This window comes from Oxyura jamaicensis, chromosome 8 (genome assembly GCF_011077185.1).
Source record: "Oxyura jamaicensis isolate SHBP4307 breed ruddy duck chromosome 8, BPBGC_Ojam_1.0, whole genome shotgun sequence".
Lineage (NCBI taxonomy): Eukaryota > Metazoa > Chordata > Aves > Anseriformes > Anatidae > Oxyura > Oxyura jamaicensis.
This window is the reverse complement of record NC_048900.1, coordinates 5,248,850-5,262,775: the sequence shown is the minus strand read 5'-3', so window position 1 is coordinate 5,262,775 and position 13,926 is coordinate 5,248,850. Positions and strand designations below refer to the sequence as shown.

General features: G+C 38.7%; 1 protein-coding gene across 10 annotated transcripts in view; it reads right to left on the bottom strand.

Moving 5' to 3' along the window:
- The window catches only part of NTNG1 (netrin G1), a 161,457-nt gene that overhangs the window by 51,128 nt on the left and 96,403 nt on the right, over window positions 1–13,926 (bottom strand). For all 10 annotated transcript variants that reach the window (XM_035332919.1, XM_035332909.1, XM_035332914.1 and 7 more), the window contains exons 4-5: window positions 10,788–10,960; window positions 1,620–1,646 (exon numbers count right to left, since the gene is read on the bottom strand). In XM_035332919.1, coding sequence (XP_035188810.1) covers window positions 1,620–1,646; window positions 10,788–10,960 — 200 coding nt within the window. The remainder of the gene's footprint in view (window positions 1–1,619; window positions 1,647–10,787; window positions 10,961–13,926) is intronic.

Sequence of the window (13,926 nt, the reverse complement as noted above, 5' to 3'; positions counted from 1 at the left end):
TCCATTATTAATAGATAAATGGTACTAATCACCCCAGTGTAAAACACAAAGAGGTCAACATTGCATCCTTTCAGGTCACCATTGTTTAAAAGGCATTTGAGTTTCCCTATTAAGTTTTCAAAGGCCAACATCTGCTGATGCTCAGAAATGGTAGATGTGGTGACAAAGGCTGTATGGAGTGTGAAGTGAAAACAACCATATAGTCCATGCAACAAGATACTAAGAAACTATAGCACAACCATACTTCAAAGACCTATTTTCCCATTCATCCCATTTCTGTTATTCATAGCAGGATACTCCTGGCAACATTAATATAAGTTTTCTCTTTCATTTAATTCATTGTTTTTGGCTGTAAAATATGTATATAAACTCAAGGTTTTGAAAATAGTATATCTTTATGCATTTGCATTCATGCTAATATCAAAGGAGATACTAAAGCAGGAAAATTATTAAAGTGGAAGGCTTTCATTTGCAGGTTCTTGTCATTGATGCTGTTTTGCTATTTAAAGCTACAAAACACGTCATGGATTTAACTGTTAGCACTGTTCTTATTTATAAGCAGGATAGTTTTGATGACCTTTAACTTGCTGTCTAGAGTTTAACAAATTGGTGCTGTTCATGAGCTTCAGTAAACTGAGTTGATTTATAAATTGACAGACCTGACTGTGCATCATAAGAAGCAAGGCACTTTTACCCAAATTAGTGGAAGCTTTTCAGCCAGATATCAGCTATGGCAAATTGTATTTTACTGTTGTGGTATTTTATCTTTGTGATAGTCCTGCATCACACAGAAGTTCTGTCTAAAGTCTCTGCAAAGCTGAGGGGAATATTCTGTCAGTCTCAGCAGAATACCAGTTTTACCTCCATGCTTTATTTGTAAGCAGCTAACATGCTATGTGCACTTCTCTGCTGTGGAACTCAGCTGAGACTCAGAGCTCTTCCTTTAAGTGTTCTTGCATAATGAATGATCCATCTCATTGATACACCAGTTCTTTACAGCATTGTGGTTTTGTCATAGTTGAAGTGTAATATTTTGTTGCTTTAAAAACATACAGAAAAGCAGTGTTATTGCAAGTGTTTTTCCTGCACTTCTATTTACTCTGTGCAGGAAAGCTCAGTTCAAAGGGCACTGGAGGTAATGCAACGATTCCAGCAGGTACACTACAACTGCTAAGCTACTGCATAAAGATTAGAAGTGTTTTTATGAATTCTTCCTTTGTTCTTTGGATTTAAGCATGCATATACACATGACAATTAATGGCCCTATACTTCTCTGTTACTAGCAAGCACTTTTTTCTTTTTTTTTAAATGCGAAATATATTCAAATATTTTCTGTAGAGTAGGGTCTTAATTCTCTGTATAGCACTCAGCTTTATAGTACTCAACTTTAATCTGCTGATCAGAACAGATCAGAAAATCGGTGGCTGAAAGCATGTGTTGTCAGGAGTGACATTCTCTCTGACCACGTAATATGGTTATGTGTTAATGTAAACCAATACATAGCCCCTTCACTGTGGAGCACATTTCAGAGAAACATTATCTACAACAGAAATGGATGTTGGGAAATAAGATCCAAGAAGTTGAATGACAATGCAAAAAATACTGTTTTTATTACTTACTACCAATACTGGAAATACTGGGTATACCTGTAGAGAAAAAGAAATAATGAGAAGGTGTTGTTAGCTGTTTGCTGTAGTCAGCAACACTATTGCACCTAAAATTCTGAAAACACTTTTCTCCTAATTTTCAGAATATTGTATCAATGGATAGTTAAAACCAAGCAATTACCAATATGCATCCAGCCCTTTCAAAATGCAGAGTCTTTAGATTTTTCAGTATGAGACTGCAGGGACCACTAAAATGTCTTGACAGATGGGTATTTCTGGGACCTATACCAGCTCCTGAACTTCATGAATTTGTTCAGAACAGTTTAGTATTTGAACTAACCAGCCATTAGGTTTAATGCTTTAGATAAAAATATCAGTCATGCATGTATTATGCAGATCCAGGAAAATAATTTAACCAAGGGATGAATGCATTGCTAACTGCTTTGGCCAGCTGCTTAAATCAGTTGATACCTTCTGTTGCATTAACTGTATATAGCTATTTTTTTTTCATCTTTTACCTGATGGTTACTTAAATTAAGTTATGGAAAAGAAATGTAATTGAGCAAAACAATCTAATGCATTAAGTTGGTCATATTGACTAAGCCTATCATTGATTTTTTCCCCTGCTTTCATTTCAATTCCTAAGCTGAATTAATGCAAGGAAACCATTCCAGAGGCAGGTGAGATTTACCAGAAGAGGTGGGACTGCTGAGGAGTAAAACTTCTCTGCTAAATTAGCAATATGGGATCTCATATTGCTTGATGTAGTCCAGACGTGTAGCTTGAGGTCATGTCTGCCCTGAAAGGTGTCTGGCTTCATGTTCAAAAATGTGGACATGACATATTTCCTGAAATGCTATTTTCTTTAGATTAAATGATATTGCTACTGGTGCTATTCCTAATTTCCAGGGTTAAATTGCAGATCAGTATTTAAGCCCTGGATGTTTACATCCTCTCAGTTAACTACAGTTTTCCTTTTGTAAGTCTTACTGACTTTAATGATATGCATTTTACTGCAGAAATCTGTGTGTTTCTCCATTAAACATCTGCTATACTTCTTTCAAAATCTATCTTGAAGTTCTGTCTTAGAGGTGGTATGGACCTTGTTCTGCAGTTAAGCATGCTGGAGCAAAGCCACGTCTTACGGATAACTGATACTCAGTGTAAGCAAGGTGGTGGAGTCAAGCTGGGATCATTTTGAAACTGTGGCATGGCAAGGACAATGCTGAAGCAATTGCATATGCAGAATGGTGGACATAAAGAGATCTTTGGTGTTTCACCACATCAGTCCTGGGGCATGCGTTGAAATGGCAGCGCCTTGGTTTTATGCCCAGGCACTGCACTGGGGGTAGCACCTAGTGCTGGCTGACTGAGCCCCACATTCAGAGGCTGTTTCTAAACTTTGTCTATTTCTGCTGAGATTAACTTGTATTTTGCAGAATTTTAGAATCATGCAGTATTAGAAGCTAAATAAGGATGCCATCATAATAGAACAACAGGGTTTTTCTAAACGCAACAAAAAGTGCTTATTTCATTATTGTCATTTTCAGTTAGATTAATGTAAGAGAACTGTCCCTTTGCCCTAATTGTCAGAAAGACAATTTTCAAACATTTTTCTCCAAAGTTTCAACAGCAACTCGTTTCATTTTTTTACAAGTCATTGTAGCTCTTTTAAATTAGCAGGATTCGTTTTCCTTTATACACTGATGGAAACTGCAAAAATATTAGATGAAGTACAGATCCTGTGTTCTCACACTTCCACTTCCACTGTGAATTTGTATTTGTATTTCCTTCGGGTATACTCCCCCGCCTCAAACCTCTTTCTCTCCTACACACATACACAAATACCCTTCCTTTCTGTCCTGAACAGACTGTAGCAAAAGGAGAGGTTTTCCTGCAAGTCTGCTCTCCTCCTTTTACTCTATTTGAAAATTTTCAATGAATTCATAGTGGTAAATGCTTCCTGGGCAGAGAAAAATGAGAATAAGAAGCCTGCTTGCCTGAAGAGCTTTGTATTAACCTTGCTAAGATGTCTTCAGGTTCTGTTTGAAAAGCTCTTTTGCTATTTCCGTACAGAGTTTCCATGTTTGTGTGATCTTCTGTAACCAGCTTGATTTTTGTTAATACCGGTTACCCCTCCCCGTGGAGACTAACCTTGAATAGCATGCTGCTTCCTGGTGGGAGCATGTTATAGAGAGAGCTGAACCGGGCACATACTGCTAAATAAATAAAACGGAGTGACTGCGTTTATGTATCTTGAGTATACACAAACCAAAGCAATGTTCAATCCAAATTTTCTTCCATGTGGAATCACCAGGATGGTTATTAATTGTAATGGAGTCCTACACCGAGGAAAGAGTGAGTAAAGCATGCTAAGGTCAGGGGTAGCTCCTGCTCCTGAAATGGCAAACACTTCAGGACGAACATGTCTTCAGTACTATTTATTATTTTTAACTTGACTTGGGGGTGGTAGTTCAGTATATTACATGTTCACTGTAAGCGCATCTAAATATGTACGCTTTACTTGAGAGAAAAAAAATAATGGTGTTTTCCTTGCATATGGTCTTCTGCATCTGCCTTGTAATTTTCTTGTTTCCCCTTTTTCAAGAGAGGGGTGGTTTTAGCTATTAGTCACCATGTAGATGACTCCATTGAGAAAGGAGGAAAAAAAAACACAGCGAATTGGATGCTTGCAAAGAAAGCAGGTTTTTGATTTCTTGTGGAGATCATGTCAGTACGAGCTGCATAGCACAAAGGAATGGTGTCTGTGAGAAGGCCACGCTGCTTTCTGTTCAATGGCAGGTCATGTGCTGCAGCTCCTCTTACCACCTCGCTCTTCAACATGTGTGCATGCTTCCTGCCAGTGGAGCAGTTAATGCAGCCTGGCTGCATGTCTTCCTGGGCACAGCGAATGTTTGGGATGGAATTATTCTGGTAACTCGATCTTGGCTACTGTCTTTCCCATGGGCTCCTCTGCCCCTTCTCCATCACAAGCTGTACGTGCACCTGCCATATGACAGGGAGCCAGGGACAGGCTCTTGCTGCTATCAAAGCACTACACCTGGCTTGCAGCTCATGTTTGCAGGGAATGAGTGTCACCAAGAGCTCAGTGAATTATCCAGGAGAGGTGAACACAGCCTGGAGACTGAAAATTAAGGCTGCCTGTCATGGAGGCATGGCAGGATACAATAGTAGATAATGCAGTGCAAGCTTGGACTCATTAACTGGACTCACAGCTGATCAAAGCTGTGTAGAGCTTTTCTAACAAAAGAGATATTCTTGTAAATGCATTCTACAATCACACGTTTTGACTCTTAAACAGGAGCAAAATCCAGAGTTGGACTCCATAGGAAAGAGTTAGAGCAAGGCTGTTAATGCCATCTCCGATTCTTTTTGCTGGAATATGTCTGTGCTGCAGCATGACAGCACTCCCTGCAATGAGTCTTCCTTCCCTTTGCAAATCCTCCATTGAGGCATGATTGCAATATTAGATCGTCAGCATCAATTTTAGAAGTTCTGAATTCTGTAGCAATTTAAAGCCTTGAGCAGCTGGAGGAACCTAGCATCTTGTAATCCCCTCAAAGGGAGTGATCATAGGAGTAAACTTCTTGTGTGCTGTCAAACTTGTATTCAGGCAAAGAGCTGTACACAGAGATAGACACAATTCTTAGGAAATTTTGCACGGATTTTTGTTGTGCCTTGTGTTTTAGGCGTATTCTGGCAATGTTCTTCTGACTGTTGCAGTGGATGCATAGTAGGAGGCAAGTCATTTTATCAGTTGCAGGTTTTCTTGACACTTCTGTCTTCCTCAGTTTTCCTACCCAAACACACTACAGTTTTGCCCTCACTAGCAAATTTCCCAGCCTCATACAGCTTGTGTGTGACATCCTCCTGTGGCTTTACACCTTATGTAAGCTTCATGAGCCAAAATTAATAAGCAATATGAGAATAGCAAGAGGCTTTGCTGTTTTGAAACTTATTACATTCCTGACTTCCATCTTCTGTCTGAAAGATGTTATCAAAATTGTCAAGGAGCAACATTTTACCTCTTAAGTATGTCCCATTCCTCTAAATTGAGATAGCATGGGACCACCTCCTCTCCCTTTTTCATGAAAGTAGGCACTGGAAAGGTGCTGCCAGTTGCTTGAGAGAATGGGATGCTTAGAAAATGGGACTGATCTACATTGTGAGTTTGCTTTCAAAAGACAGCTGGATGCATGAACTTTGCAGTTATAGGGATACGTGTTATGAAGACTTCTGATTATCAAGTCTGCCATCACGCAATCTCCTCGCCAACTTCATTTATGCTGGTCCTTCAAGATGGCTTTGTGTCATCAAATATTCATGGAGAAAACTACAAACACAGATGAGGGTAATCAGTGCAATAATTCAAGTGCCTTTTTTTTTGGCCAGAAACTGTTTCTGTGGCAGCTGTGCTGCAGTGGTGCCTCGTAAGTCTTTTCCCATTCAGGGAGGATTAAGGCCGTGCCGCTGAGACAGCGGCTGTGCTATCAGAGGGGGACTTGCTGCAGGAGAAATTCAGTTATCTGATTGAGACTCTCTGCCTAACTGTTGACTTTAAAAAAGCACACCAATGTTCCTTATGTCCTGGTCAATCCTTTGTTTCGTGTTGAACTACGTATTAGGAAAGTCATGTAGCAGCTGGGAGGCGTTTTTTAGCTCAGCGTCAGGCACTTCTGGTACAGGTTATTGGTTGTGGAGGGACTGACAAAAAGTGAGCAGGCGTTGATGGATGGGAGCCCAGCACGGTCTTGGACAGCTCTGTCTGATGGAGCAAAGAACATAAGTGCCAGAGATGATCTAAACAACAGGAGGAAGAAAAGGGCTAGTGCTGTCAGACACATATGACTGCTGAGAAGAAAAGCTATCTTGTAATACCAAGTACAGAGAAATTCAATAAGTTCACTTTGAGTGTCAAAACATATTGCCGAACAAACTATCTGTAGAATGTGGCAGCTCAAGGGAATAAATGTAATCACAAAATAGTCAATAAGGTAGAGTTAAAAATATAAAATAAATGCTATGCAGTAGACAAATGTGGAAATATTGTTAGTACCAGTAAACAACGGAGTATTTGATGTCTTTCACAAGCAAAGCAGAGAAAAAATGCTTTGCATTCCCCTGTATAACTTGTGTTGACTGAAAATTAGAAGGATATAGATAACAGCTTTATATCAAGGTTTAGACTATGACTAGAATATAATCTAGAATGATCTTGTATTTCATGAGCTGTAGCCTTGAAGAGGTATGACGAACTCTTATTAGCAGAAGCAGAACAGTGGAAAAAAGATCCAATTTGGAAAGATTTTCCAACTGTCATTAGGCTTCCTGTTGAATGTGAGCAAATTCCTCCAAATCAGCAAACCTCCAGAGAAATGATCTTTTTATTTTGTGAAAATGGAGTTTTCTGTTTCATTGATATACCTACATTTTAGCTGTATCTTATTTAATTGGTCATACAGAAAACAAAGCAAAACAAACAAACATCAACCCACCTTTAAATCCATTCAAAATTAGAAATATTTTGGTCTTAGATGGAAAAGGTTGACTGAAATCTGGAGGAAGGAAAAGGATCAAAGGGACACTGTAGTACTGGAGCACCAATGATACAGAGTGTCCCCGGGGAACTGAAGTACAGCATCAAGGAAACTTTAGAGTCAAGACAGATAAAGAAGTTAATTCTACCAATGTGTTTCCAAAAATGTTTGCAGAAGTTGTGGCTAGCTAGGAAGAGTGTAGTGCCTGGGCTACACCACTGATCACATGATGGGGTGGTGACATAAACCCAACAGCGTAAGTGAGCTTACATTGCCTATGCAGAGAGATCACAGAATAATGCAAACATCCATATACTGCAACTCATGCTGGATTAAATCAGAACGTGACAAAAGAAATGCAGCTTTTGCAGATCAGGAATGATTGCTGCATGTAGCGAGTGATCAGAAAACCCACGAGAGAAGCTTATTTAGTTCTTTGTAGTACATGGGACCTGATTCAAGAAGTAGTTATCAGAGAACCACTTCTGGAGTGAGCCAACACAGTTGTTGAGAAGGAAGAGGACCAAAAAAATAAAATCCACTGCAGTAATATTTCACTTTCAGAGAGAGAGCAGATAAAAATGAGGAACTGAGGTAAAAGGAAATTGAAATGAACAGCTTAAAAAATGTAATGCAGATAGCATAGTTACAAATAAAAGTGTATGAAAGACTCAGAATAATTATGTATAACCAATTAAAAAAAGAATTTATAAAAATGAACTATACTGAAACCAAAACAAACCCAACCTAACTGGCAGAATAAAGAGGACTTCAGAAAGACACCTCAAAAGTGTAAGCTAGGTCAATTGAGAAAGATAGGGAAAAAAGCATAAAATTATGTCAAGTTAAATATAAACCACAGTGTTTTAAGAATACACTTGCTGCAGACATAAAAGTTATTTTTGTGTGTGTGTGTGTTAAAATAAACACACCAGAAGCAGGAGGCTTCACAAAGAGATGATTGGGTAGATAGGCAATCAAGGTATAAAAATACTGAATGCAAAATTAATTGTTTGCAACAAAGAACGTTAGAGAGATTGTCACAAACTGAGGAAGATTCCAAATGTCTCCCATCACCTGAAGGTGTTTTAGAAGACAAAAGTAATATTGAACAATAAGAATTGGCACATGGTAGTATTCACCCAAACAGTGTTTTGAAGGAACTCAAATATGACATTTCTGAATGAACAACTGTAACACAACCTGTCACTTATGTCAGCCTTGGTGCCAGAAGAAATGTTGTCGCCATGACACCAGTTCTTAAAAAGGACTCAAGGGCTGATCCATGTAATAACAAAATACAAAGCACACGCGTTTCTATGCCACTGTAAAAGATCCATGTTGTGCTCATGTCTAGAACATGGTGTGCAGTTTTAGCCTCGCCAAGTCCAAAAATGACATCACAGAATCAGAAGAGAGCAGGAACAACAGCACAGGTAAGCAGAGATGTGGTGTGGCTTTTATGTGACAAGATCGGACTTTGCCAAGTCTATGTAACTGTAAATGGTATAATGGATGTAAAAACAGGTGTAATATTCCCTGTTTCTTCCTAGGGAGGTACAGGCTTAACCAAATAAAAACATCGAAAGCAAACAAAAGGAAATACACTTCATTTGTGTCTTTAAAATGTGAAGTGTGTTGCCATAAAATGTCACTGAGATCAGACTTATGATGGTTGTGTCTCTCTCCTCAGCACCACAGGAGGCTCCAGCTCAGAAAGCCATGTTACAGCTTGGAACTGGGAAGGCAAACAGGAAATCCTTCTGTCTTCACCTGCTCTTCCAGTTTTCCATAAATTGCTGCTGGTGAACACTGCTGAAGTCAGTATTTGAGGCATGAAGAGCACTTTGGTCAGCCCAAATAAGGTTACACTTTCATGATGCTACAGTAATAATAATAATGATAATATTTAACAGAAAAAAAAAAAAACACCTTCCTTTTATTTGCAACAGGTTTGGATGTTGATGGAACTCAATAGAGCTGAAAGTTTTTTTTTTTAAAAAAAGTGTCAGGCAGCCTTTCGATGTGGTCTAATCCTACTCTTTCTTTTGGTATAATCTCAGATGATTTATAAAGATGTAACTGACATAGCAAGCTGCATTTAGAAAGATTGTCATTTTCATGTTCAGATGTATTTTGTGCCCTGTTTAGATGATTTCTGGGTAGCAACTGCATGATATATACATGTATGTACATGTATGTTTACATATATGGTATGTATATGTACATAAACATGTGTATGTATACAAATATATATATAAATAAATCCAAGCTGGTAAATCTCCCCATTTTTTCCAAACATAACTTTAAAGGATTAATTCTGTGGGCAATGTTCACTTTTTATAACATGGGAAAAAGTAAATTCTCTTACAAAATGTTTTTCCTCTGCTTTTGAAATTTCATTTTTTCTACTCAGTAGGAATTTTATCATAATTTCATACCCCCACACTTCACGGTTTGTTACTTGGTTTATTACTCTCACATTTAACTTGATAAGGTCCTGCTTCCTGTGATACTCATTTTTGAGTCTTGATTCCTCACAGCTGCTGCTTTGAAGTCTTAGATAACATTCTGAGCACTGCACATTGCTCCTGGTTTTAGAGTTTTCATTCAATGCATTACATATCTTTCTCCTACATAACTTTTCTGTAAATTTTTATATTCTAATATTCTAGAAATGAATGTTTTGCTTTTAATCAGAGCAAAAATCCGGACTTTTTTCTTAAAAGAAGCTAGTAAGTTCTGTCAAAAGATTTGATGATTTATCCTCATCTTCTTCAATGCTTTCTTCAAAGGAATTTGAGTCTTACTCAGGCTAGGAGGATCTGAATCATTGTGCATATCATACATGCATGAAGGGAAGAACTGATGCTGATACTTGTCTTCACAACCTCTCTTTCAGCATCGTGTTCTGTTTGACTTAATCTTGTCCAGGATGAGGAAATGCAGCTGCCAATTGCTTCCTTTGGACGATATGAAAGAGTTCTGGAATAGTATGTGTGGAATGGTGAGCATGCACATTGTTTAATGGGTATTAGTTGGAAACACCCCCCGGTAAACACAGAGATTAACAAGATTGCATGTGAATCTGGATGGCAGCTCAACATCAGGTACAAACTTCCTTACCAACCTTTAGATCTAGTTATTAATAGCAAGGATTTAGTCTGATTTTTTTAAATTTTCTTAAAGGAACAGAATTTCAGTAATGACCTCATCTGATGCATTGAGCTAGGTTGTTTTGAATTCGGAGGCAATAAGGATGTATGGGTGGAGAGCTGAGGGACCTCTCAGCTGGAGCAGTATGGCAGATATTCCCACTGTTTTCCCTCCCCTGTGTGTGCTCTTTATGTGAAGAGTACCATTTTCATTCCGTAGCCCTTTCCATGCAGTGTCCAGGGATTTGTCCATGGATGCAAGCATGCAGTTCTCATGCAAAATATTTACAAGCATGTAATAGCACAGATGGTGCATGCTTACAAGTAACGTGCTCTTAACCTTGTCAAATTATATGTATTGTATCATAAAAGAAGGACAAACTTTTCCCCAAATTAATCTTCCTTTAGCGTCATGATATGGGCAGAAGTTTAATAATGAAATATTCTTATTATACAAAGCTACTTACAGATATTAGCAGTGCCCTTAGGTATAGGCAGATAAGAACCAGGGCTCCACGGTCGGCCCTGGTAATTCTTCTTGCATTTTCCACAGTCTGGGCCAGTTGTGTTATGCTCACATTCACAAAGTAGTCTTTTGTTTTCTTCTTTACAGCCAGTAGCGTGAAGGTTGCACTTACACCTATTTTTAAAAGGCAAAAATAAAAGAAGTAGGATATTATTTAGAGCTGTGTTTAAGTTGAGATTAAGTTTTACTAAAGCACATTCTGTGTCAACCACTCTGCTTCTCAGCATAGCGACTTGTGATTGTTTCAGCTTGTTTCACAAGACATTGCTCAAACAGCATGTTATATTATCTTCAACTCACACAGGTCTAACAGCACTAATTTCACCAAGACTCCAAGATGCTGAATCTTTTCTTGTTTTCACTAACGCAGCTCCACTGAGATCAACTAAATTATTCATAATTTTCACTACAGACAGGTCTACGATCTTGCAAAAATTCAGGCGTTACTTGCTACTCATGGATAAAAACAAGTTCTCTGTTTGTGTCCTTAGAGACTCTGGCCCAAATTAAGATCTGAATTAGGCCCTGGGAGTCTGAGAAAACAGACTTGAATTAAATATCCTCTACAACGGCACACTTCAGTAGAAGGGAACCTTGAGAAATCTAAGCTCGGTGTAATGGTGTTTTGCCAGCACTTGCTGGACAAGAATGTCTTGCTCAGAAAGCATTTTTTTTTTCCCTGTTCTAATTTGATATAATTGTAGTAGCTGAAGGTTGGAGGAAATATTTTAGTAGGTGTATTGTTTTAGTTTAACTCAGCAAATAACACCTAATCAAACCTTGTGCAAAATCATTAGATAAATGAGATTCTGCATCTGTTCCTTGAACAACTGTATTTCCTTACATTCCTCTCTTTGCCTGAAACTAGGACATGTACAGAATGGGAAAACTAGCTTCATAAACAGCAAGGTTTTGTTACTTTTTTTTTTTTTTTTTTTCCATACCTTTCCAATAAGTGTCAGCAATGGCTAAAATCTCTTTCTGTTTGGGGCTGGAGAGAAAACTGGTATTTAATGACTCCGGCTGTTTGTTTTCCTAATGGTTGTACATGTACTGATTTAAAGGGTTCTCGTGTGGGCATTTGTCACCTGTTCCGTACACTGACCAATAATTAGAGCAAAACAACACATGGAATGGCCAAGTGCAAATTAACAGCTGTCAAGCTGACTTCCATTTGCAAGGAATATGACCTGAAGCAACCAGTCACATACATATATATCCCCAGGGTAAAACAAACTTGCTGTTTTCATAAGTGGCTGCTGAAGAAAATCTAGAAGAATCTGTAATGCAGTAGATGGTGTAGTATTCTCTTCGGTGCTAGGAATGAGGCAGATGGAACTGCTCCTATTTGAGCAACACTCACTCTAAAGAAAAACAGGATTGGCACTGTTCAAATGGAAATTACCAAAACATATTAGACACGCCAGACAAAAGAAAGTGTTATTCATTTTTATATTGTTTCCAAAATGCTGTTGTTTAAAGACTTGCATCAATTGTGAAGTAAATTTTCCAAGATTATCCACTGGAGAATGAAAGATACCTGTCTGGAAATCAGCGTATGAGATATGCCCTGTTATACAGAGATCTAAGTTTTTGTTAAATGGCACTGCTATTAACAAAAGTGGTGGGTTGTTTTTCTGTGCATAGGAAGAGGAAAATAGAAGACTCCTGAACTGAGGATAAACACAGTCATGATAACACAAAATAACCTAAGGGGTCAGAGGAGGAAGAAGCAGTGAGCGTGTAACTGCTGAAATAAGAGACAGGAACCAATTTGCTTTCTTGCAGGGGGAGATTTCTGGTTTGTCGGAGGGACATCGCTCTGAGACAGCAAACTGATCTAGGCAGAAAGAAATGCTGAGGGAAAGCTGAAGTTCCTAGGGCTCTGGAAGACTGCTGCATATACTGGTAAGGAAACAGGTTGGGGAAAATAAGTGTAGATACATCTGCTAATTGGTGTCAATGTACATGGCTCTTTTAACAAGCACATAAAGTGAATTGGTTGTATCAGAAATTCCTGTACAAAGTCTGTTTGCTCTGCTTCTACGTTGTTCCTGAGGAGCTGACCCTACTACTCTTGAGCAGCTAGGTTACCTATGGGGGGATACAGGCCTCGAGACAGCTGTCTGCCTGAAGGGAATGCTGGCTGTTTGTTAAGTCTGCTGAGGTTTATTTTTTTTAAATATTTGTGGGAGCTGCTTTGTGCTGAGCTTGTGAAAGTGAACACCAAGTCCCCACCACACTTCTCTGTTTGGAAACTTTCATCCTGATGTTTCTACAGCTCATCTGATTTCCATCTTTCCAGTTCAACCTGTGAGAATGTTTCCTGCCTAGGCAGCCTGGTTACAGCACACACGAGAACACATTTCGCTCCAACGTGCAAATCCAATTTTGAATCACTGGAGATTGATATTGCTGTCCAACACTATAAACTCTAATTGTGTAGGAGAACAAATTTGTTTTTCTGACCACTCATCTTTGACAGACTCATTATTTTGTCATAAAGCAATTTAAATGATATTTTTGGCAGTTACATAAGGTGTAGGAAGCATTCTGGCGTGTTCAAGGAACAGTTCTGTTTTAGTGGGAGCAGGAGCCCTGGGCGCGCTGCGTTCCTCACAGATTCTATTTACATATAGACAACTGACATTAAAATGCTGTAAATATCGCCAAGGTAATTGCTAATAGTGTGCTGATTCACTTGCATGTGAGTGCCAACCAACAGACTGGGGGGCACATGAGGGGATCGTTTATGTTGAAGGGATCATTCATGAGAAAGAAAGACAAGAGAAGCGCTGATACATTTTTTTTTTTTTTTACAGCTCGCCATATGTTCCTCACTTAGATACATTTTTGGATCATTCTAGGTCATAGCTAAAGTTTAAAAAATAGTCTTAAAACACACTTGCAAGCCCTCTATATGGATTCTTAATTGTTACGTGCCATGGGTCAGCTCTCTGCACCAATTTGAGAACTTGCACAAGGTTTGGCATGTTTGCTCTTCATGACAGCCCACGCAGGGTGGTGTGCACGACATAAAATACCATCCCCACAGGTTTAATGCTGGGAGGCACTGCCTA